Raw genomic sequence first — 25616 nt, 5'->3', positions numbered from 1 at the left:
CACATTGCTAGGGTATCGTCTCCACCCACGGGCAGGAAGAACATATGTGTCTACCTTGAGGATTGGGAGATCTTGGAGTTCCAGCTGTTCAAGAATGTCATTGCCACATGTCTGGAAATTTTGTTGAACTATGGTATGGGGCAGAATGATGGTACCACTACAAGAATTGAGGGAATGATGTTTTTCAATAGTGACAGGAACAGTATCTATATGGGAAAGAAGAGAAAGATCATGAGCTTGGGTAGCATTCTGAACAGTGATGATGCACGTACTGCTCTTAAGAGCATGAAAAGAAATATTTTTACCAACATGGCGTAGGAGTGTCTTGCCAATACTGTGGTCGGAAAGATAGGTGGTAGATGAAGTCAGTCGTAAAGTGAAGAATTTAGTCCATCGTGCAGTCTGAAACTGAGTGTGGAAAGGGAGTGCAGCACGTGTCGATCTTTTCTGAGAAGAACGAGAAGGTGGAGAAGTATCATCAGCAGGTAACTGTCATTGGCATTTAGGCGTGGGACCAGAATTGGTCCGACGCGGAACGGGCCGGCGATTCGAAAATTGCCGTGCCGTAGAGGGAGAGGCCGGAAGCATAGTCAAAGGAGAGTGGAGGTCAGATAAATCAAAGGAGTCAGTCGAGACCTCAGTACCTGAAGCGGGTGAGGAAACAGCACCAGCAAGAGGTACAGAGGCATGAGGAGTGTCCGAAGAGTGGTCCAAAGATGAGGCAGGGTCAGAACAGGGTGCGGTATCAAGAAAGGGCCCGGGGGTAGCAGGTTCATGGACTGGGGCTGCCATGGTTAGGTTACTTCTTTCTTTTTGTTTTTAAGAAAAAAAAAGAAAGAAGAAAAGAAAATAAAAATAAAAAAAAAAGAATAAAAAAAGGGGGGACCAGGGAGGGATAGTTCCTAGGAGGAATGAAAGGGCCAGAAATCTCCCTCCGCGCCCAAGAGGACCTCAGCACCGCAAGTAGCGCAGATGCAGCATGGAACCCGTGCCATACCCTACCCATCATGCCAGTAAACTAGCAATCCGGGATAGCAACCTCACATCTGCCGAGCTACCTCGGTGGACAAAAGAGAGGGCAGCCGGATATCCGCCACAAAGCATACCTCCTTCAGCCACCACCCCCGGAATCTGAAACGTGGCTTCCAGAGATACAACCGTCGCCCAAAAGACACCCAAAGCCACTCTCCGGGATACTGGAGAGGGATTGGGACATCAACAGGCGATCCAGATTCCACGGCAAACTACGCCACCGCCAAGAACCTCAACGGAATGGGATGGACCCTGGTACCCTTTCCCCTACCTGGGAACTAGCGCACCTGTGGGAAAAATCCCAAAGACCAAAAAGAGGAAGGGCAAAAGGGAGGGGTGGGGAGGGGGAGGATGGGATAGGGAAGGGGGGATTGGGGGGTAATTAGGTTCGGTCTGAGGAAGGAGACCGACAGGTCTAATTCCTCAGGCCAAGAGCCTCTTCACCACGCCAAGGAGCCCCCTTTGAAGAGGTCTATTACCTATACATTTGTAACAGGGACTTAACATCAAGGCAGATACAGCAGTATGTTGGGAAATATTGTTTAAGTACTGTAAGCATCATCGTTTTTGCATAAGATGTTAAGAGTGAAGTCGTTCTCACACAATAAAATTTTGGGGTGAGGTTAAGATTAAAACAGACATTCAATCTTATGGAAAAACGTGTACTGTGGTATTTAGGTTACTCTATTATTACTATCTTCAGAGATCGATCTTGAAGATTATGACTGATGTTGTGTTAGCAGATATGTATACAAGATTCGAACACGTATAATACGTATATAATTAATCTTAAAAGTATACAACTGAAGGTGTATAATATATATATATATATATATATATGTATATATATATATATATATATATATATATATATATATATATATATATATATATATATATATATATATATATATATATATATATATATATATATATGCAAAACAACCACTGTGAAAGAATAGTGAAATATCAAGCTCATTCGTGACTTCTCACATAATCAAGGAACAATAGTTTCTTGATAATGTGAGAAGTCACGAAAATGCTTGGCATTTAACTATTCTTTCACAGTGGTTGTTTGAATATTCTGATATCACCTGTTTACTGTGATCTTATTGCGCATATACATACATATATATATATATATATATATATATATATATATATATATATATATATATATATATATATATATATATATATATATATATATATATATATATATATATATATATATATATATATATATACATACACCCACTCAGCATGTTGTACTCCACTACTACAGTCTAGATAGCGAGATGAACGCCAATTAGGAGGAAGCGAGCAGCCATGGAAATGGTACGGCTGGCAATACCAGAAGGGGCAAGTGTCGGTCGTGTTTACAGCTTCGTTGTCTGAACTCTAATAGTTTCCTCCACAAACACGGTAGCTGCCCTGGCTCAGGATGTCCACCTGTGGAAAGTTATAACCAAGAACCACTTCAGGCACCTGAACCCACTCCAACAGATCTCAGCTCATCAGATAATATCTTGGAAGCAATTAAAGGAACAAGTACAAGGACACTCGCACTTTTTCCTAAAGCAGCCCATCCACACGCAGCTGGGAAACTCGCAAACCTCTTAAAAAAACGTAAACGATGGTTCCGCTATCTTACATGCTCCACCAACCATCAAGGCATGGCAAAACTTGCTACTTTTTGGCAATTTATGCTTAGCTGTGCCAGAAAAAAGGGGAAAGAGGCTAGCCACAGTGATCTTTTAATCCTTAAGAGACTTTCTTAGAGCTGATAACCACATTCGCCTTCCCCATCAATACAAAAACAGGAGAGGCAGAACCACCACTCACTCCACTGGCAGCAAAAAGATCAGAGTCCAGGTGAGCAAGAAAATTGAAGAGGACAACACAGTGGGGGCAATCAGAATTATCACCAGTGAAGATGTAGGTGTCCCCAGGACTGCTGACAGTGCTGAAGGACTTAGCACCCTGCCATGGAAACCAGAGGCACCAACAGTTCCAACACCTCTGTCCCCACTGTGGAACCATTGATTGTGCAAGACTTGGACATTTACAAAGCAATAATGTCGTTTCCATCCATCTCTGCTGGGGGTTACACTGGAATAAGGCCACAGCATTTAAAAGAAATGGTTAATCCAGTTATCGGGGAGATTACAGAGACACTGATTTCAGAGATCACAAGGTTCACCAACAATTCCTTGGCTGGTTTGATTCCTGACGAAATTAAATCTTTCTTTTTTTGGAACATCACTCTGTGCCCTTAAAAAGAAGGATGGAGGAATTTTTTCTTTTATAATTTATTTAAAACAGTACATAATAGCAAATAAATAAAATACAGGACCTATCCGGCAACAGATGTAATAACCTTCCATTGCCTAATAATTTTTATATTTTTATTTAAAACATAGAACAAATACAATAATGTATAAGAGTATAAAATTAAAAACCATACTAGATATTACAAAAACTCTAGTACACAATCCCAGTACAGAAAATAAACACCATAGATAATGGCCATATTACAACCATATACATAACCCACAACACATCCTACAAACCCTCCTTTACAATAATCATTATTGCCAGTGCAGAAACACAGCTGACACTTCTCACCCCTTAACATATGTACAGTCCCCATTCTAAATAACATACATTAATTATCCTAATTAATGGTCATACCCTGACCTCATCAAAACCTTAATGAGTATTTACCAAGAGTTGGTAGTGCATGAACAACAAGACACAAAAACATAAATTTACAACTAAAACAGATATGAAACATACATTCCTATACACATACACCGTAATAAGTAGAAGAATATACACCACCAATATAATATCAATTATTAATGTTAACAACCATGAAATAGATGAATGGTTCAGAGAACCGACATGTTGATAAATTAGACACATGTGTAGCTCTTGGGTATATTGAGGAAACGTTTCGCCACACAGTGGCTTCATCAGTCCATACAAAGGAGAATCTTGAAGAACAGGAGGAGAATGAGGTAATCAGTCCCTCAACCTTGAGTCGATGTGGTCAGTCCATCAATCTTGAATAGAATGCGGCATACGTGCTGAGAAGGAGCTTATAAACCGTTGGCAGGAGAGGTGCAGAAGTCATAGGTCGTGTAACATTTGTTCAATGTTGAAGTAGGTCGTGCCCAAGAATTAGGCAAGCGAAGAATTCCCAAGCATTGTTCCATAGTATGAAACAATATTGTTTCATACTATGGAACAATGCTTCTCTCCAGACTGAGGGACTGACCACCTCAAAACTTTAAGGGTGATGGACTGATTACATCGTCTTCAAGTATCTTCTGCTTCTATAAACTTTTCTGTACTCGACTGAAGAAGCCTACTGTGTAGGCGAAACGTTTCGAAATAAAGATACCTAACTGTTGCATATGTGTCTTACATAACATCAAGGTTGAGGGACTGATTACCTCATTCTCCTCCTGTTCTTCAAGATTCTCCTTTGTATGGACTGATGAAGCCACTGTGTGGCGAAACGTTTCCTCAATAAAGATACCCAAGAGTTGCACATGTGTCTAATTTATCAACCATGAAATACAAACTTTCAAAACAACATTGCATAACATGAAGTTCACGCTCAAAATGCAAGATAATATACCACATGCTAAATTAGCGGTACAATACTAGGCTATGTAAATATTTTAAAGAACCCAAGACTAGGACATGAATAAGTATTATCCAAATGGTTCATCATGATTTTAGTAAGTATAACAACACCAAACTCCTTATAAAAATCTAACACGCCACATACAAACTTACCAAAACGAAACACACATTCCCACAAGACTATACTCTCGCTGTGCCTTCTAGCACGTGCTTAACTAGTATTACATACAAATATATATATATATATATATATATATATATATATATATATATATATATATATATATATATATATATATATATATATATATATATATATATATATATATATATATATATATATATATATATACAGTGGTCCCTCAATAATCGTCCATAATCCGTTCCTGGAAGTGGGACTATTATCGAAATGGACGATTTTCGAATCAATTTTCCCCATAAGAAATAATGTAAATCCAATTAATTCGTTCCAGACACCCAGAAGTATCAACAACAATTTTTTTTTTACCTAAAAGATAGATTTACATGCACAAAAGAATGAACATTCAACATGACAGTTACCTTTATTGAAGGCTGTTGTTGATGAATGGAAGACAGGGAGGAGGAGAGAGGGAAGAGAGGTTATTTGGAAGGGGAATCCCCCTCCATAAGGACTCTAGGGCACTAATAAAATGTGTAAATGAACATTGGTAATAGGGGTAGTTGATGAATGGAACAGTCTGCCTAGTGGGTAAGACACATATGCAACAGTTAGGTATCTTTATTTCGATGGCCAGGATGCCCTCTCTTGAGCAACTTTACCAGCAGCTGAGAGAAGAGCTCAGAGTTGCTAAGATGGAGATACGGCGATTAACGGAGGAGAACAAGAGGATTCGTAGTAATCCTCCTGTTGTGAGTCCCCAGGTTAAGAGGGGAGCTTGGTCAGTGGCCGGGCAACATGGAACCAAGCTGAAGATCAAGAAAACGGTTGGAGAGGCAGAAACAACGAGAAACCAGAAGACTACGTCGGTGCTACCCGACGAATGTGAGTGTTCTACTGGGAATGCCACAACGAGCACCAAAGAAGCATTGGCAGACGTGAGTGAGACATCCCTAGAAACCCCAACGAAGACCATCGAGAACGTCTTGACGAATTCTACAAGTGGTGTAATGCTACCTGGCGAATGTGAGTCAACTACTCGGAGCATCACGACGGACGACGCCAAGGAAGGTAAAAACATTGTTGTTGTTGGGGATAGCCAGATTAGGTACATGGACAGGGCATTCTGCTTGAAGGACAGGAGTAGGAGGCAGAGAATGTGTTTTCCTGGGGCTGGGATGAAGGATATTGTTAGCCGTCTGGATGACATCATGAGAGGTAATGGGAGCAATCCTATTATCTGTCTCAGTGCTGGAGGCAACGATGTTGGCAGACGTAGGAGTGAGGACCTGATTAGCAGGTATAGGTCAGCAATAGAGATAATTAGGAGGAAGGGTGGGAAACCTGTCATTTGTGGCATTTTGCCAAGGAGAGGAGTTGGAAATGAATGGTTGTCCAGAGCAATTGGTGTCAATTGCTTGCTGGACAAATACTGTAAGGAAAATGCGGTAACATTCATTGACAACTGGGACCTCTTCTATGGCAGAAATGACATGTATGCCAGGGATGGGGTTCACTTATCTAGGTGTGGGGTGGGAGCACTGGCCAACGCAGTGGAGGGAGCTGTTAGGTCTTTAAACTAGGAATAGTTAGTGGTATGGGTTTTTGCGGGAAAACTGTGAAGTCTCAGGGTAGTAATATGAGTACTAGGAGAACTAGTAATAGGCAAAATGAGGTGGATATTGGAAAGCCAGTGGCACTAATTGACAAGGACAGTAATAGCTTTAGTGGAATAACAGAAAGGAGCAGGAAGGGTAAAGAGAGAGGAGGTCTTTAAATATTTATTACACAAATAGTCGCAGTGCTAGGAATAAGATGGACGAGTTGAGACTAGTTGCTAGTGCAGGTAACATAGATGTATTTGCCATTAAATTGTTCCAAGTAGATAGAAGTATCGGGAAGGGGGGTGGGGTGGCATTGTATATCCGAGATCGCTTGAACTGTTGCATAAAAACGGGTATTAAGTCTGAAGTAACACATACAGAGTCTGTTTGGATAGAATTTTCAGAGGGGCATGAAAAATTAACTTTAGGTGTGATATACTGTCCCCCAAATTTAGATAGGGACCAGGGGAGACTACTATGGGAGGAAATTGTTAGGGCCACAAGGCACGATAATGTAGTAATTCTAGGAGACTTTAACTTTAGTCATATTGATTGGAATTTCTTGACTGGGAATTTAGAATCATACGACTTCTTAGAAGTAGTTCAGGATTGTTTTTTGAAGCAGTTTGTGACAGAACCTATAAGGGGTAATAACCTGCTTGACTTAGTTCTGGCAAACAATGAATCCCTTGTTAATAATTTAGAAGTTTCAGAGGAACTGGGTGCTAGCGACCACAAATCAATTACATTTAGAATTGAATGGAAGCATGATAGTAGGGATAACTCAGTAACATTCCCAGATTTTCGCTTAGCAGATTACGATGGGCTTAGAGAACACTTATCATCTGTTGACTGGGGTAACGAAGAGAGCTATCAATATGACAGTTTTCTGAACACAATACATGCTGCTCAAAGAACGTTTATCCCTTATAAAGAAATTAGATCAAATAGAAATGACCCAAAATGGATGAATAATAGGCTGAAATATCTACTAGGGCATAAGAAAGGAATTTATAGGCGTATCAAAAGAGGCGAGGGTCATCTTATGAATCAGTATATTGACATTAAGAGGGACATTAAAAAGGGGATAAGAAAAGCTAAAAGGGACTATGAAATTAAAGTTGCTAGGGATTCTAAAACTAACCCAAAAAGTTTTTTCCAGGTATATTGAACAAAAGTCAGAGATAAGATAGGTCCCCTTAAAAATAACTATGGGCATCTTACTGCCAAAGAGAATGAAATGTGCTCGATTTTAAATAATTATTTTCTCTCGGTTTTTACACAGGAAGACACTAATAATATTCCGGTAATTAATTTTTATAGTGGGCCAGAAGAAGATAAATTATGTAACATCACTGTCACTAGTGAAATGGTTGTGAAGCAGATAGACCAACTGAAGCAAAATAAGTCACCGGGTCCTGATGAGGTTTTTTCAAGGGTTCTAAAGGAATGCAAAATGGAAGTCTGTGAACCATTAACTAATATTTTTAATTTATCTCTTCAAACAGGTGTAGTGTCTGATATGTGGAAGATTGCTAATGTAATTCCTATTTTTAAAACAGGGGACAAGTCGTTACCGTCAAATTACCGCCCAATAAGCCTGACCTCAATTGTAGGCAAATTACTAGAGTCAATTATAGCTGAGATTATAAGAAGCCATCTCGATAAGCATAGCTTGATTAATGATACTCAGCATGGATTCACAAGAGGCCGGTCTTGCCTAACTAATTTATTAACTTTCTTCAGTAAAGCTTTTGAGGCTGTTGACCACGATAAAGAATTTGATATTATTTACTTAGATTTTAGTAAGGCATTTGATAGAGTTCCGCAACAAAGACTGTTGAAGAAAGTAGCAGCTCATGGCATTGGGGGAAGAGTGCTCTCGTGGATCGAATCATGGCTCACAGACAGGAAGCAGAGAGTGTCCATAAATGGGGTTAAATCCGAGTGGGGATCAGTAACAAGTGGCGTTCCTCAGGGATCAGTCTTGGGCCCGTTGTTGTTTATAATATATGTCAATGATCTTGATGAAGGAATTACTAGTGATATGAGCAAATTCGCCGATGACACGAAGATAGGTAGGATAATTGATTCAAACGTAGATGTTAGGGAACTTCAGGAGGATTTAGACAAACTCTACTCTTGGTCAGAAAAGTGGCAGATGCAGTTCAATGTAGATAAATGCAAGGTTCTGAAGCTCGGGAGTGTCCATAACCCTAGCACTTATAAGTTAAATAATGTAGAACTTAGCCATACAGATTGCGAAAAGGACTTGGGGGTTATGGTAAGCAGCAACCTTAAACCAAGACAGCAATGCCTAAGCGTACGTAATAAGGCAAATAGATTACTGGGATTTATATCAAGAAGTGTAAGCAACAGAAGTCCAGAGGTCATACTGCAGCTTTATACATCATTAGTAAGGCCTCACCTAGATTATGCAGCTCAATTCTGGTCTCCATATTACAGAATGGACATAAATTCGTTAGAAAACATTCAGCGTAGGATGACTAAATTAATACATAGCACTAGAAATCATCCTTATGAAGAAAGATTGAAGACTCTTAAGTTACATTCACTTGTTAGACGAAGAATGAGGGGAGACCTGATCGAAGTGTATAAGTGGAAGATAGGTATTAATAAGGGGGATATTAACAAGGTCTTGAGGATATCTCTCCAAGAGAGAACCCGCAGTAATGGATTTAAATTAGATAAGTTTAGATTTAGAAAGGACATAGGAAAGTATTGGTTTGGAAATAGGGTAGTTGATGAGTGGAACAGTCTACCTAGTTGGGTTATTGAGGCTAGGACTTTGGGTAGTTTCAAGTTTAGGTTGGATAAGTGCATGAGTGGGAGGGGTTGGATTTGAGTGGGACTTGCACATCGGAGCTTGTTTCTTGGGTGGCATTGAAAATTGGGTTGGTCAAATGTTTGTTAGTGGGATGAATTGTAAAGGACCTGCCTAGTATGGGCCAACAGGCCTGCTGCAGTGTTCCTCCTTTCTTATGTTCTTATGTTCTTATGAATCTTTATTTCGACCTGACCTCCCAACATCTGAGTTCTTACCTCTTCTAGTGACCTACGTCTCACCTCTTGGCGCTATATAAGGCTCCATCCTGTCACTTCATCTCCATCACTGTAGGACACACTCTCAGTTCACGGAGTTCACTACCTTATCACAAGATAGGCACATGGAAATGTGGGGCGAAATTCTAGCGAAGAAGTTGCGAGAGGAAGAGGAAGATCCTGCTCACATTGTAGCAGATCTGACAGTCCCAACCATGGAGCCAGCGACAATAGAAACAGGTGCGGAAATAAACACCGCAACCCCCGAAAACCAAGAGGGATGGAACACTGTGGAGAAGAAGAAGCACCGTCCGTCCAAGGAGCAGGCAAACCAGCTCAACCGACCTGGCAAATTCAAGGTGAAGTCTTATGGGGACCACAGAACCCACTATGGGGTTGTTTCATACCTGGAATCACGACACAACCTGAAGTTCAAGATATGGTTCAACTTGAGGGGAGAACCAATATTGACTCCTCTCAACAAGGAAATGTATACCACCTTGAAGAGAGTCATGGAGACAGATCGCTCATTCACCCTGGAGGAACTGGACTCTCGGCAGAAGATCACCAAGGGTGTAGTGATGCGATACCCGCTGATGATGCCCATCGAGGCAGTAGCAGCTCACCCCAGTGTGGTGTCAGCTCAACGTCTCAAGGCAAAGACGGCAGGCAACGCACCAACCCGACAGGTTCTCATTCAGCATGTAGGACCACTGCCATCCCAGCTGGACCTCGGTTCTTGGGGCAGGTACGATGTCAGGACCTTCACAGCAGAACCAGTTCGCTGTTTCAAGTGTCAGCGTTATGGACACCTGGGTGCACTCTGTCCGAACAGAGTAATCTGCGGTGTCTGCAGCCAGCACCACCCTACCGAGGAATGCATCACCAAGCTGAAAAATGCATCGCCACCCACTCCACAATGCCCGAACTGCAGGCAGAAACACCATGCCTGGAATCCTTGATGCCCCGAGAGGCTCGCCAGAGTTCAAGAAGTCTGGAAGACGCCAAAAACTCGGCAACAGGCTATGACGGATCATCAACCGATGGATGCAGAGAACCCTGCCATACCGCAGGTCTCTCAGCAGCTAAACCAAGTCAATGCCCAGGAATTTCCAACCCTAGAAGCCTCAACCAGGCGTCAAGGTCAAGAACCTCCTGCACCCCTACCTCAACGAAGAAACAGAAACAAGAGGAACAGGAGGCGTCAACAGGGTGCATCGGGTCAATGCGATCAGCAGGCTGCACTAAACGAGCCCCCACCGACCATAGCACGAAAACGCAGGCACTCCTTACCCGGCACAGGCGCTTTGCAGACTCAACTGGCACCTCACCAGCAGATCCCGGCTACTCAACCTGGTATACAGCAACAGACCACGGTGCATACAATAAAGAAATCCAACCCTCAGCAGTCCCTACAGACCACAGCAGCCCAGATAATATCCACTGTTTCGAACCCATCTCCAAAGCAGGCCCTCACCAGGGAGGATCTCGTAGCACTCATCAAGGTGTTCACGGATCTTATTTGCAACACAATCAACTCCACGGAACAACAGAGCGCATTCCGGCAGATGGTCAGTACTCTCCTGAGAGTGTGCTTTCTGACCGAAGAGGAGACAGTGGATGCCATGAATTTGCAGGTTCTCAGAGCGGGCAGGACTCAGTCTCCAGCTCAGGAAACAACAGCGATGGAATAACCTCGGTACCAAATCACACCCTCAAGGTCCTACAATGGAACATTCAGGGCCTGAGGGGCAAGCAGCACCTCTTGCTGGAGGCAGTAATTCGGGATCGGGTTGACATCGTCTTGCTACAAGAAACTCTGACTGTCCCGACTATGTGCCCAAGACTACCCGGTTTTGCTGGGTATTTTCGGCACATGGACCCGGGCATTCACTGCAGAGGCACAGCTGTATTTGTATCCAATACAATACCTCACGAGGTTATTGCCAACCCTGTGGACTGTGGGGAGGATGTCGAGGTACAGGCCATCCTTGTGCACATACCTGGGGCGCCCATTACCATCTATAACATCTACAAGAACCCAAGACACACCCTCGACATTGCAGAGCTCCTCGCACTAGCACGTACTGAGTGTATCATTGTGGGTGGAGATTTCAACGCACATCATCCAATGCTGCACTCTCACTCAGCAACCAATGCTGCTGGCAGACACATAGCAATGCTCCTACACGATATTCCAGAGATAAAGTTGCTAAACAATGGAGACCCCACACACCTGTTGGGTGGCTGCCTCGACCTTACCTTTGGGTCAAGACAACTTGCAGCAGGAGCCACATGGGAAACCCATCCTCACCTTGTCAGTGACCACTTTGCAGTGATCACCACCTTCAACATCAACAGGCCTCCCACAGTTGTGCTGCCTCCTAGATGGGACGTAAAGAGGGCCAACTGGAAGGTGTTCCAGGATTATCTTCATGACTGGTGGTCCACATACTCTCTATCTGAAGACTGTGATACGGCTGAACAGGAGCTAATCACTGTTCTCATCCAGGTAGCAGAGTGCGCAATTCCAAAGAAGTCTGCAGGACGCACTCACAAAAGAGACTGGTGGTTCTACAACGACGAGGTGCGGGAGCAGAACCACCGCATCAACTCTTTTAGGAAGCTATACAGGCGTAACCCTACGGCAGAGAACAGGAATACTCTGAGAGCCATTGTGCAGCATGCCCGCAGAATCTCTCTCAGAGTAAAAACTGAGAAATGGCTGGAGTGGTGCTCAACATTCGGGCATCACACCACCTTATCTGAGATATGGGGCAAGCTCAACATAGCAACTGGCAAGAGCAAGCCGAGGCCACCAGCACACCCGAACCCATCCCAGGAAGCAGAGAAACTAGTGGAGCTTTTCACTTCCAGGGGAGCCTCCACTCAGCTCCCACAGGAAATCCGGAATATACAGACGGATCTTCTGCCACAGCGCCAGCTAACGATACAAGCTGCATGTGAGTCGGAAGATGTGACTGATGTAGACCTCACGGACTTGGAACTCCGACGTGCCATTAAGAACACAGGTGACACTGCCCCGGGCATCGATGGTGTGACGTACTCCATGATTGCACGGGCTGGGCAGAGTGGATGGGAGGCCATACTAGACGTCATTAACAAGTCGTGGAGGGCCAGGACACTCCCAGCAGCTTGGAAGAAAGCTACAATCGTACCAATTCCAAAGCCCAAGGACCCAGGCAGTATGAGACCCATATCGCTGACCAGCTGCTTAGCCAAGACTGCTGAGAGGATGGTGTTAAACCGCCTCCTATGGAAACTTGGACCCTCTCATCATCACATATTTGGCTTCACCAAAGGAGTGGGTACAGCAGAGTGCATAACCACTCTACTAAGCCAGATTGCTGACAGTAACAAAAAACCTAGTATTGTCGTCTACCTCGACCTTGAAAAGGCATTTGAGCTAGCCAGCCCCACAGCAATTCTGGCAATACTAGCTCGGAAGGGAATCAAAGGACGCCTCCTGGCCTGGATAGAGTCCTACCTTAGGGGCAGGCAGGCCTGTGTCAGCTATGCTGATGATCTTGCACTCGTAGTGAATGGGAAAGACAATTTAGAACGACAGGCTCAGAGAGCTTTGGACCTAATTACGCAGTCTTGCAAGGAACTAGGCCTCAAGATCTCGGCCGAGAAATCTCTTGCAATGATGTTCAAGGGACCAGATCCTGTGAATAGATTACGTATTCAGGATATAGAACTTGAGTGGACAGGCTCCTACCTGTACTTGGGAATCTTCATTGATAAAAAGCTGACCTTTCAGAAACAGGCCGAGTATGTCAGGTCACGTGCTCTACTCAGACTCAACGCCATGAGAGCCATGACGAGGCACCGTGCAGGGGCAAGCAAAGATGTACTTCGCTTGTACTATATACAAGCTATACGCTCGCTCATTGACTACGGTGCACCGGCTTTAGCTCATCTCTTCCCGCAGAGCAGGCAAAGAGTGGAGGTCGTACAAAATCAGGCGATAAGAACTATGCTTGGGGCCCCCATCTGGACCAACACAGTATGTCTCAGATCTGAGGCCCGGCTTCCTTCCTTGGCTGACAGAGTAAGATACATAAACGCCTGCAAAGTGGCCACGATTCTGCACAGGCAGCAAGGTACCCCACTAAGGAGACGGATATTGACAACCATGTCACAAGATCCTACACTCTTCACGGACTACTCCTGGATTCGTTCGTTTTGTGCTGCTGGGCGGAAGCTGCTGCCTATACAACTACTCCTTGAGAAGAGTTGTGACCTTCCTGTTGCTGGGTACCATCCACCACCTCCCTGGCGCTCAGATCCAGCCGATGTTTGCATCATGCAGCTACCCATCTCTAAGCGTCTCTGCAGTCAAGACACTCTCAGCAATCATGCTGAGACAAGCATGGCACTGGCAGAGGGAGGCACATGTGCAGTGTATTTCACAGATGGTTCTGTCGACCCTGACAGGAAGAGAGCAGCAGCTGGACTGTACCACAATGGTCACACACAAGGCTGGCGACTCCCTGACCACTGCACGATCCTTCAAGCTGAGTTGGTGGCGATTCAGCAGGCATTGTCACATGCCCTACGACATCGACTCCGACCTGTCATACATGTTTATTCCACCTCTGCAATCAATGCCCTCTCCCATCCTCAACCACAGGACAATGTTCACCTCATCACATCGATCCTGAGCATAATGACAGCCTTAGAAGTTCAGGGTAACAGATCGACATTGAACTGGATCCCCAGCCATGCTGGCATCCGTGGAAATGAGGCGGCAGATGATGCAGCCAAGGCAGCAACAGACTATCCACATGTTGGGATTACTGTCCCAATCAGCCTACGACAGACCAAACTGGTGGCTGCCAGAGCCATGAAACTTATGGGGGAGGTCTTAGGTGATACCCCATCTCAACAGTGGTACCGAGCAGCGACTCAGGGAGAACCCCCTCCATATAAGAACATAAGAATGTAGGAACACTGCAGAAGGCCTACTGGCCCATGCGAGGCAGGTCCAAGTCTCCTACCGGCTTAAGCCAATGCACCCAACCTAGTCAGGTCAGGTCACATTGACTTAAGGGAGGAACACGGCAACCGACCTGTTAGCACAAGCTATCAGGTCTAACTCACACCCACCCACATCTACTCATGTAATTATCCAACCTATTTTTAAAGCTACACAACGTTCTGGCCTCTATAACGGTACTTGGGAGTTTGTTCCACTCATCCACAACTCTATTACCAAACCAGTACTTTCCTATATCCCTCCTGAATCTGAATTTTTCCAACTTAAAACCATTGCTGCGAGTCCTGTCTAGGCTAAATATTTTCAGCACACTATTTACATCCCCTTTATTTATTCCTGTCTTCCACTTATACACCTCAATCATATCCCCCCTAATTCTACGTCTTTCTAGAGAGTGCAGTTTCAGGGCCCTTAGTCTATCCTCATAGGGAAGGTTTCTGATACATGGGATCATCTTTGTCATCCTCCTTTGTACATTTTCCAGAGAATTTATATCCATTCTGTAATACGGTGACCAAAACTGTGCAGCATAATCTAAATGAGGCCTAACCAAGGATGTATAGAGTTGAAGAACAACCTGAGGACTCCTATTATTTATGCTTCTTGATATGAAGCCAAGGATTCTATTAGCTTTATTGCGAACACTTATGCACTGTTGTCTTGGTTTCAGATTACTGCTAACCAGAACTCCTAAATCTTTTTCGCAATCCGTAATATTAAGATCTACATTATTTAGTTTATATGTGGCATGGTTATTGTCCTGTCCAACATTTAGAACTTTGCATTTGTCTATATTAAACTGCATCTGCCACTTCTCCGACCACTGCATCAGTCTATTCAAATCTTCCTGGAGTGCTCGAATGTCCTCGTCAGAATGAATTCGACGGCCTATTTTGGTGTCATCGGCAAACTTGCCGATGTCGCTCTTTATGCCCTCATCTATGTCGTTTATGTAGATTGTGAACAGCAGGGGGCCCAACACTGACCCCTGTGGAACACCGCTCGTGACGCTTCCCCACTCTGATTTCTCCCCATTTATGCAAACTCTCTGCTGCCTATTTGTCAACCATGCCTCTATCCAGGAAAAAATTTCTCCTCCTATTCCATGTGCTTTAATTTTCCTCAATAGTCTCTGATGTGGGACCCTGTCAAAAGCCTTACTGAAGTCCATATACACAATATCATATTCATTACCATGATCTACCTCCTCAAATACCTTAGTGAAAAAAGTTAATAAATTCGTAAGGCAGGAACGCCCCTTTGTAAAACCATGCTGAGATTCGTTGATTAATTTATGCTTTTCAAGGTGGCTACGAACTGCCTCGGCAATTATTGATTCCATAAATTTTCCCACTATGGAGGTTAGGCTTATTGGTCTATAGTTCGAAGCTAAGGACCTGTCACCTGTTTTGAAAATAGGTATCACATTTGCCATTTTCCACTTATCTGGCACCATGCCAGTTTGTAGTGATATGTTGAAAAGATTAGCCAAAGGTGTGCTAAGCTCCTCTTTACATTCCTTTAGAACCCTTGCATACAGTTCATCAGGGCCTGGGGATTTGTTAGGTTTTAATTTATCTATTTGCCTAAGGACCATGTCACTTGTGACCCTAATAGTGCACAGTTTATTATCGTCCTGTTCTACATAATTTATCATTACTGGAATATCGCTGGTATCCTCCTGTGTAAAAACTGAGAGGAAGTATGTGTTAAAAATTCTACACATTTCCTTATCACTGTCAGTGAGCTGACCCGAGGAACTTTTGAGTGGGCCTATCTTGTCCCTGATCTTACTTCTGTATACCTGAAAGAATCCTTTTGGGTTAGTCTTCGATTCTCTTGCAACTTTAACCTCATAATCTCTATTTGCTTTTCTAATTCCCTTTTTTATTTCTCTCTTTAACTGAATATATCGATTTCTTAATTGCCCCTCTCCTCTTTTGATTTGCCTATATATGCCTCTCTTTTGACCAATCAGATATTTTAATCTATTGTTCATCCATTTAGGATCATTTTTGTTTGATCTGATTTCCCTATTTGGAACATAATTTGACTGAGCAGCTAGAACTATGCCCTGGAAAGCATCATATCGGCAACCATCACCACCTACCTGACCCCTAGTCAGGTCATTCCAGTTCAGCCCACCTAAGTAATTTTTCAGTCCTATGAAATCAGCCAAGCGAAAGTCAGGGACGGAGACTTGATTGCCATTATTAGGGGAATTCCATGATATGTTAAAACTGAGTGATTTGTGATCACTCTCCCCAAGCTCATCATTAACCTCAAGATTATTAATTAGTGTTTCCCTACTGGCAAGAACCAAGTCAAGGAGGTTATTTCCCCTAGTTGGCTCTGTCACAAACTGTTTTAAAAAACAATCCTGGATCGTATCAAGAAAGTCACCCGACTCTAAATTTCCTGTCAAATTGCTCCAGTCAATCTGTCTATAGTTGAAATCTCCCATTAGCACAACATTTTCGTATGTAGATGCCTTACGAATTTCGTCCCATAGAAGTTTACTGCACTCCCTATCAAGATTTGGGGCCCTGTAAATCACACCCAAAATTAGTTTTTCTCGGCCCTCGAGAAGCTGTAACCAAACAGATTCAGTGGCTGACGCTTCTAATTTAATGTCTTGTCTAACACAACAATTTAAATTGTCTCTGACATACATCGCTACTCCACCACCTTTCCTGTTGACCCTGTCAGTGTGGAATAATTTATAGCCTTGTATGTGACATTCAGAGGGCATCTCTCTATCTTTCAGATTGAGCCAGGTCTCTGTTATAGCAATAATATCTATGTTTCCTGCACTTGCAATTAATCTTAGCTCATCTATCTTATTTCTAACACTCCTGCTATTAGTATAGTAAACCTTAAGGGAGCTAGTCCCTTGCTGCCCTCTGCTGTCCCCCTTTGTTTGCTGACCTGTTCTATTGTCTTTATTTATAACTTCATGCTGAATGCCTTTTATACATTTACTGTTTCCAACCCTAGTGTTGCAACCTGCTTGTTTCCCACACACACCCATACCTCTATCTTCCATCAGTTTAAAATCATAGGCATTTCACCAATGGCCTTCTCAATCGAGTCTGCAAGTGCTACCACCCCTGCCCCATAGAGATGTACCCCATCCCTTGCATACATATCATGTTTGCCATAAAAGTTGTTCCAGTTGTCAATGAATGGGATTGCAAGTTCCTTGCAGTATCTGTCTAGCCAGCAATTTACACCAATTGCCCTAGACAACCATTCATTTCCTACTCCCCTTCTAGGCAAGATGCTACATATGATTGGGATCCCTCCCTTAGACTTAATGAAATCTATAGCTGACCTGTACTTATCTAGCAGCTCTTCTCTCCTACCCTTCCCAATATCATTTCCACCAGCACTGAGACAGATAATGGGCTTGTTTCCATTACCTGACATGATATTATCCAGCCTGTTGACAATGTCCCCAACACCAGCTCCAGGGAAGCACACTCTATCTCTCATCTTCTTATTCCTATTACAAAAAGCACGGTCAACATATCTTACCTGAGAGTCACCAACCACAAGAATGCGCTTACCTTCATTAGCAGGGGCAGTAGTACCCTTACCTTCACTGGCCACTGAAGTACATTCATCCTGGAGAACAGAGAAGCGATTTCCTACCTTCAGATCTTCACTCTTAACTTTCCTTACTCTGATGCGCCTCCCATTACTGTGAACAACTCGCCACTTGTAGCAGGTGCTGGGCTGCACCTCACTGCTGGTAGCCGTTGCTACCTCCCCACCTACAGCCTCCTCACAGTGAGAGACAGACTGCACCTCACTGCTAGAAGCCTCATTCCCCACATCTCCAACCACCTCACACTCTCTCCCAGGCCCATTGAGGTGGACCTTCAGCCTCCTAATCTCCTCCTGGAGAAGCAAGACCTCCTCCTTCAACTCTCCAACCTCAGTTTTTAAAACACTGCAGAAGCAAGCCATGCTTTGTAACCTGGTCCAGAGCGCAGTGTACCGCCATCCATCGGCTTCGTTTGGGCTTTCCCACAGCCAAGATGATGGTAGACAAGGCTGAGGAGGAGATGTGCCAGTACTGTCAGCACGTTGTCCAGCGGCCCCTAACACACTATCTTCTGGAGTGCGAAGTTACTGAGACGCTCCGCAGGCAACTAGGAGTGATATTCCCTCCCGAAGAGGACCCAGAGATGACTGCGGCCACACTAGTGTACCATGGATTCAACGAACCAGACAAGCTGTTACCTGTGATAACGACATATCCTCCTCCTCGCTAGTGTCCACAGTTAGGAGTACATACGGTGTTGTCGCTTATGAGATGCACCAGTTGAACTGACCAGAAGAGTGCTTGAACAGCATATGTCGCATCATTGTAGAAACCTTTCTCCCTCGGGAGCCAGAGACGGGTCATCGCAAGATTGAGACCCGTGCCAGGACTACGGTCTTGGCGAACATTATACATACATACATACTTCATCTCCATATTGTTTCATACTATGGAACAATGCTCTTCTCCAGACTGAGGGACTGACCACCTCAAAACTTTAAGGGTGATGGACTGATTACATCGTCTTCAAGTATCTTCTGCTTCTATCAACTTTTCTGTACTCGACTGAAGAAGCCTACTGTGTAGGCGAAACGTTTCGAAATAAAGATACCTAACTGTTGCATATGTGTCTTACCTAACAACCTGTCGGTATTTTATACCATTTTAATGTTCAATCTGTCAGACACTGCAACACAAGGGTATCTTGGTACAGACCTACAATCAACTTCGACAACCTCTACTAGTGAGAACGGCTGGATTTGAGAGGGACCTGACCTCCCAACATCTGAGTTCTTACCTCTTCTAGTGACCTACGTCTCACCTCTTGGCGCTATATAAGGCTCCATCCTGTCACTTCATCTCCATATTGTTTCATACTATGGAACAATGCTCTTCTCCAGACTGAGGGACTGACCACCTCAAAACTTTAAGGGTGATGGACTGATTACATCGTCTTCAAGTATCTTCTGCTTCTATTAATGAACTCCAGGACGATTTGAACAAATTAATGACTTGGTCTGAAAAATGGCAGATGAAGTTTAATGTGGATAAGTGTAAGGTACTTGCCCTTGGTAATGAAAATAACCCTCGAAGCTATAATCTAGGTGAAGTAGAGCTTGGTCATACAGAATGTGAAAAAGACTTGGGAGTCATGGTAAGCAGAAATCTAAAGCCAAGACAGCAGTGCCTTAATGTGCGCAACAAGGCCAACAGATTACTTGGATTTATCTCAAGAATTATAAGTAACAGAAGACCAAAAGTTATTTTACAGTTCTATACATCACTAGTGAGGCCTCATTTAGATTATGCTGCTCAGTTTTGGTCCCTTTACTACAGGATGGACATAGACTCATTAGAGAACATACAGAGAAGAATGACTAAAATGATTTACTGTGTAAGGAACCTCCCGTATGAAGATAGACTTAAAGCCTTAAATCTCCACTCTCTGGAGAGGCGTAGAATGAGGGGAGATATCATTGAAGTGTATAAGTGGATGACGGGCATAAACAAGGGAGACATTAATAAAGTACTGAGGGTGTCGAACCAGGTAAGAACCAGGAATGATGGATTTAAGTTGGATAAATTTAGATTTAGAAAGGACATAGGTAAGTACTGGTTTTCTAACAGAGTTGTAGATGGAAATATAAACACAAATGCAGTATAATGTGATCCTTTATTGACTACGTTTCGCCCACACAGTGGGCTTTTTCAAGTCACAAACAGAACTACCTGGGGTGGAAGGAACGCGAGTATTTATAGTCCGGTTCAGAATGCTGAGGTCAGGTGAAGAATGCTGCATCTGATGATGTACCGAGTGGGGTTATAGAGTATAAAAACTTGGGTAGCTTGGAAAGGAGATTGGAAAAGTTTGTGAGCAGACCTTCTACAGTGTTCTTATGTGGGATAGCGATGAAGAAGTTTCTTGGCAAGTGGTTCAGCTATGTTATAGAAGCCACTATTCTGGTTGAAGTTGTCGGATATAGAAATAAGTGATGATTCCAGGATTCTTCGGTATTGAGTGTTGTCTTCTGTGGCGATAAGTCTTGAGTTTCTGTAGTTTATCAAGTGGTAGTGTGAATTACGGTGTTGTACGCAGGCATTCCTTGTGTCGTCAGACCTGCTTGCGTATTGGTGTTCTGAAATACGTGTTTGGAGGTCCCTTGATGTTTCGCCCACGTATAACTTGTTGCAGACTGCAGACGGCGAGCATTAAACATCTTCAACACACCCAGAGAAGACACTGCCGAGAAGAGATACATAGTCCTTCCCACCAACTCCATTGCCAAACATGTTTCCAACATCTTTGCCAAAACATCATTCCAAGTATCTACCTCCACAACCACGACCATCAAGGACATCACCAGTAGTAGACAGGACAACCCTCCATCCTCTGCAGGGGTATACATAATCCCTTGTAATGACTGCAACAAGTTATACGTGGGCGAAACATCAAGGGACCTCCAAACACGTATTTCAGAACACCAATACGCTGCACAACATCACATCCCCATTCTAATCTCCCTGCCCACTCTCCCAGCCCCATTATCATTGACTTTTCCAGATTTACCTTCATCCCAGTAGCTCTCCCAAAATTGTGTACAACTTCCCCCAAAAGTCCTAACCGTGTCTCCTCACTCACCAAAATAGTTGTATCATCAACATAGCCCACCAAACCAGGCCAAGGCATCTGCTCACCATCCCATCCCTGTCCTTAGGCGATCCTCCACCATCCTATAAAAGGGATCCTGAACACATGCAAACAATAGTTGTGATAATGGACATCCCTGCCGAAGACCCCACTCCATGTTGACTCCCTCCCCCACACAACCATTGATTTGCACCCTTACCTTCGCGTTTGAGTACAACGTATCCACCCACCCCCTATTTCTTCGCCAAACCCCTGTCGTAGGAGAATATCCCTCAAAGCCTTTCTTTCTACCCTGTCATAAGCCCCTTGCCAATCCAATGCCACCAACGCTCCTCTTCCCCTTTCCATGTCCTCCAGGAACCCCTTTATGATCCCGTGGCCCTCACCCATTGACCTACCAGGCAACCCAAACTGAGACTCAAACACGACCCTCCCCACAACACATTTAAGCCAATTCCCAAGAATTTTCGCGAACAATTTATAATCAGCACAAAGCAGTGAAATGGCTTGGTAATCCTGAAGGGTACTCTGCTGTTTACCCTTCGGGACCAACACCACCACCGCCGTTGCCTGCAATTCTCCCATCTTACCTCCTTCTTTCATGGCATTCATTAACCCTACTAGGAAACCCCTAAGCAGACCCTAGTGCTGTACATAAAATTAGCTTGGTAAGCCATCGATCCCAGGTGCCTTTCCCTTCCTCATGTCCATAAGGGCTCTCCATATTTCCTCCTCCTCAATGACCCCACCCAGTGCCTCCCGATCACTCCTACCCAGTTTACACGGCACATACTCACATACCTGCCCAAGAACCTCGCCATCCACCCCACTACTTTTCCCGTATTCCTCTAACCATCTATCTGCATATGCACTCATCCCCGTGGTTTCCTGTAATACCTGACCCTCTCTAAAACCCCCCACCGAAGAAATGACTTGCAATCCCGGTATTGTAGTCGTTCGCAGCACACAAGCTGATGGCTTGTCGCCTCTGAGTACTTCGTCCAACCCCGCCTGTACCCGTACCGCGGCAAAACGTTCTTCTTGCAAATCCCTTATCCTGTCCTTCAACATGTGTATATCCTCCACTGGGTACATCCCGGACACCCTTCCCCCCTTGTAACATTCCTGTAATCTAGATTCTAAATAATTTGACAAACGATACCGCAATTGATTAATGCGTTTGCCCTCCCTCACTTAAAATTGACGTATTCTTACCTTAGCCACACTATCCCACCATCCTACCACATCCTCCTCAGTCCTTCTGTCTGCACAGAGCTGTTCCCAAAATACTGCAAAACCTTCCACTCCCTCCCTATCCCCCAAAACCATCGTGTTCAGTTTCTAAAAACTTCCCTGCCTATGAGCCAAAGCATCCCACCCCACCTCCACTAATACTGCCCTATGATCGGAAGACACCATCTCAATAGTTTTAAAAGACTCTTCCAAAACCCTCTGAGATAAATATAACCTGTCCAAACGAGCCGCATATCCCAATCTTATAAATGTATGTTCCACCTCCCACAGACCTCCCCCGAAAGCATCACATAACTGAAGATCTCTAAGCAGGCCCCCCAAGACTGAGGAAAAATATCCTGCTCCTCTGGGTTCCACGTCTGCCCTCTTAACTACACAATTCCAATTCCCCCCCCCCCCCACAATCGCACAGACGGTAATGTGCGTAGGTAGTACACAAGCTCCTCCCACACAAAATCCATCTCTACTTTCACGTCACTTTCTGCTGGGGCATACACACACAAACGCCACTCTCTCTCCCATCCACCATCCTTCCACACGTAATACTCTCCCCCCTCCCCCCTCTTTCCTGTGCAATACAAACGGGCTCGCCTCCCTGATCAACGCACCCACTCCTCCTTTTAAACGCTCAGACAGCAACACATAAGCCTGATACCCAGGCACCACTAATTCACGACCAAGCTTAAAATTGTGCTCCTGCACAAAAGCTACATCAACCTTGTACCTATTCAAAAACATCCTGATGCACTCACGTTTAACATCATCACACGGACCATTAATATTTATTGTTACACACCTGAGGCCGGTTTAAGGTTTCCCTCCCCGCCTCATGTCAAGACTCTTCCCTTTCAGACCATTCCCCTGGGCTTTGTCTTTGCCACATACTCCACCCTCCTTCCCAACCATCCCCCCCCCTTCTGTTGTGGCCCTCTCATAGAGTCACTCTGGGTACCATAACCCCATGTCTTTTTCCCTGTCCTTTGCGCCGGCGTCAGAACATCGTCCGAATCTGATGCTGCTGCCATTTTCCTTGTAGCTCCCTCAGTTTCCATATCTGAGTCCTGGGAGCCAGCACAATGAACTTCCACCTCTACCACCCTTAATCCGCCTCCATGTCCTTCCATGACACTCGCACTGTCCATCACAGGTGCCACCTGATTCTTGCCCCTCCCACACACACCTTCTGCTTTCATCCCAGGTTCCTGCTCGCTGTGACTCTCCACCTCCTTAGACTGTAACATAGCCTGTATCACCGTCTCCAACTTCTCCTCAATAGCTTTCACTGCTGCGCCCACCTGCACCTCCTCACTTGACAACTGTACTGTTGATGGGCCAGGTGATTCATGGATCACAACTTCTTCCGATTCCACAGGAGGAGCCACCACCTCTTCACTCCACATGCGACCACGCCCTCCACCTTGCCCCTGTTCTTCCTCAGGCATCGGTTTCTCATGCATAGGTGCTCCGCCCCTTGCCGGCCCAAGAGCCATATTCCGCTTGCCACAGTCTGCCACCATATGGTCATATTCGCCACACAGTCGGCATGTACGCCTCTGACCCACATACACTACCATTACCTGAGTTCTAAACTCCTTGAGATATACATACGAGGGTATAGGATGCCTTAGCGTCATCTTGAGATTGAAAGAACCCTCAGGAAATCCTGTGTAAGCTCCTTTTACCCATTTGCCAGGTTGGGCTAGATGTACAGTTCCATAACGTTCGAAAACATTTCGAATATCTACTTCATCAGCCTCAAAAGGCACGTTGCGGAGTTTGACCCACGAATAATGTCGTGATACATCCGTCAACTTGACCCTCACTGCCGGTGTTACGTTAATGCTGACATATTGGTAACGATCCACCAACGCCTCGTATACTTGAGCAGTTAGCACCTTCACGAATATTCTATAAACACCATTCAGTGCTACTCCATACAAATCCTTGTCTCTGATGCCGTATGTCTCTCATATAATTTTGGGCAATAACACATCGACTGACGTAGGCGTTAAAGCCCCACTAATGAGTTCAATGCCCACAGTATTCACTCTCCTGCGCACACCTGGCGCCATGTTGTTGACTGAGTAGCTCGTCTGGGAAAACAGTAGAGGGGTGCAAAGCACTACCGCACTCTACCTCATCCAGGCAGCGAATGATGAGTCTACACCTAATAATTCACCACACACACAACCCTGTGTGAATTTCCAACACCCTCCCCTTATCCCCCTCCGAATCTAAATCAAACAGGTTTACCACAGCAACCTGCATTAATCTTAGACATGTTGACATATATACATAAATATTACAGTTTTCATGCTAGTCCACAAAGTGTATTACACGACCACAAGACTGCTTGAACAATGTATTAACAACAGTCTTGGTTTAGGTATATATCACATCAATACATTACCATAACATGAAATACATTTACCACACATCAGGAATTCACTGTAGGTAATGACACCTATTCCTAAATTCTCCCCAGCCCAACCTTGTGGGAAGCCTTGCCGCTCCCCTCCCCTTGCGTTTCTCACCCAAACCTATTCTCAACCAAACATACAAATAATACAATAAAGAAAATGAATACAACAGCTTATCGCATTGATACAGTACATGTATATAAAATAGCCCATTTCGCAGCATCCTCAAGTAATAACAAGGATACTAAAATGAACATTGGGACACAGCCTTATTACAAAGGTTGTGTACATGTGCATACAAGAAGCCACATAACAGCAGCCCCTCACAACTAACACTGTTTTTATACAGTGTGAATACACAGGAATAATATACATACACAATACTTGACAATATTCTATAGAACATAAAGACGCTCCTCAAACCTCCACCAAGCAACCCTACTACATACAACACACAACTACCACACTACCTTCCACACTCAAACCACACAGACCCCACCCCATAATATTATACAACGTAACATAATAGTCCAAAATTCATACACACACCAGCAGCACACGCCACCCTCAACCACACCAGCATACCTTTGGCGCACACAGGCACAGGCAGCAACACCTCTTAACAGGACCTAACACACCTCGTGCTCCACAATTTGCAGATACATCTGAACAACACATATCAAGCCACTTTCATCCTAACACTGGGCACATGTCCCACCCATAAGG

General features: G+C 44.3%; 1 protein-coding gene across 1 annotated transcript in view; it reads right to left on the bottom strand.

Annotated features, from left to right (window-relative positions):
• The window catches only part of LOC128699067 (hemicentin-1-like), a 175815-nt gene extending 151711 nt beyond the window's left edge, over positions 1–24104 (bottom strand). The window contains exons 1-2 of the mRNA XM_070096530.1: positions 23823–24104; positions 2878–3015 (exon numbers count right to left, since the gene is read on the bottom strand). Coding sequence (XP_069952631.1) covers positions 2878–3015; positions 23823–24104 — 420 coding nt within the window. The remainder of the gene's footprint in view (positions 1–2877; positions 3016–23822) is intronic.
• Between the last annotated feature and the right edge of the window lie 1512 nt (positions 24105–25616).

The sequence above is a fragment of the Cherax quadricarinatus genome, chromosome 54, assembly GCF_038502225.1.
Source record: "Cherax quadricarinatus isolate ZL_2023a chromosome 54, ASM3850222v1, whole genome shotgun sequence".
NCBI classification, from domain to species: Eukaryota; Metazoa; Arthropoda; class Malacostraca; order Decapoda; family Parastacidae; genus Cherax; species Cherax quadricarinatus.
Note: the sequence above shows the minus strand (reverse complement) of the source record. Positions and strands in the feature narration are given on the sequence as shown.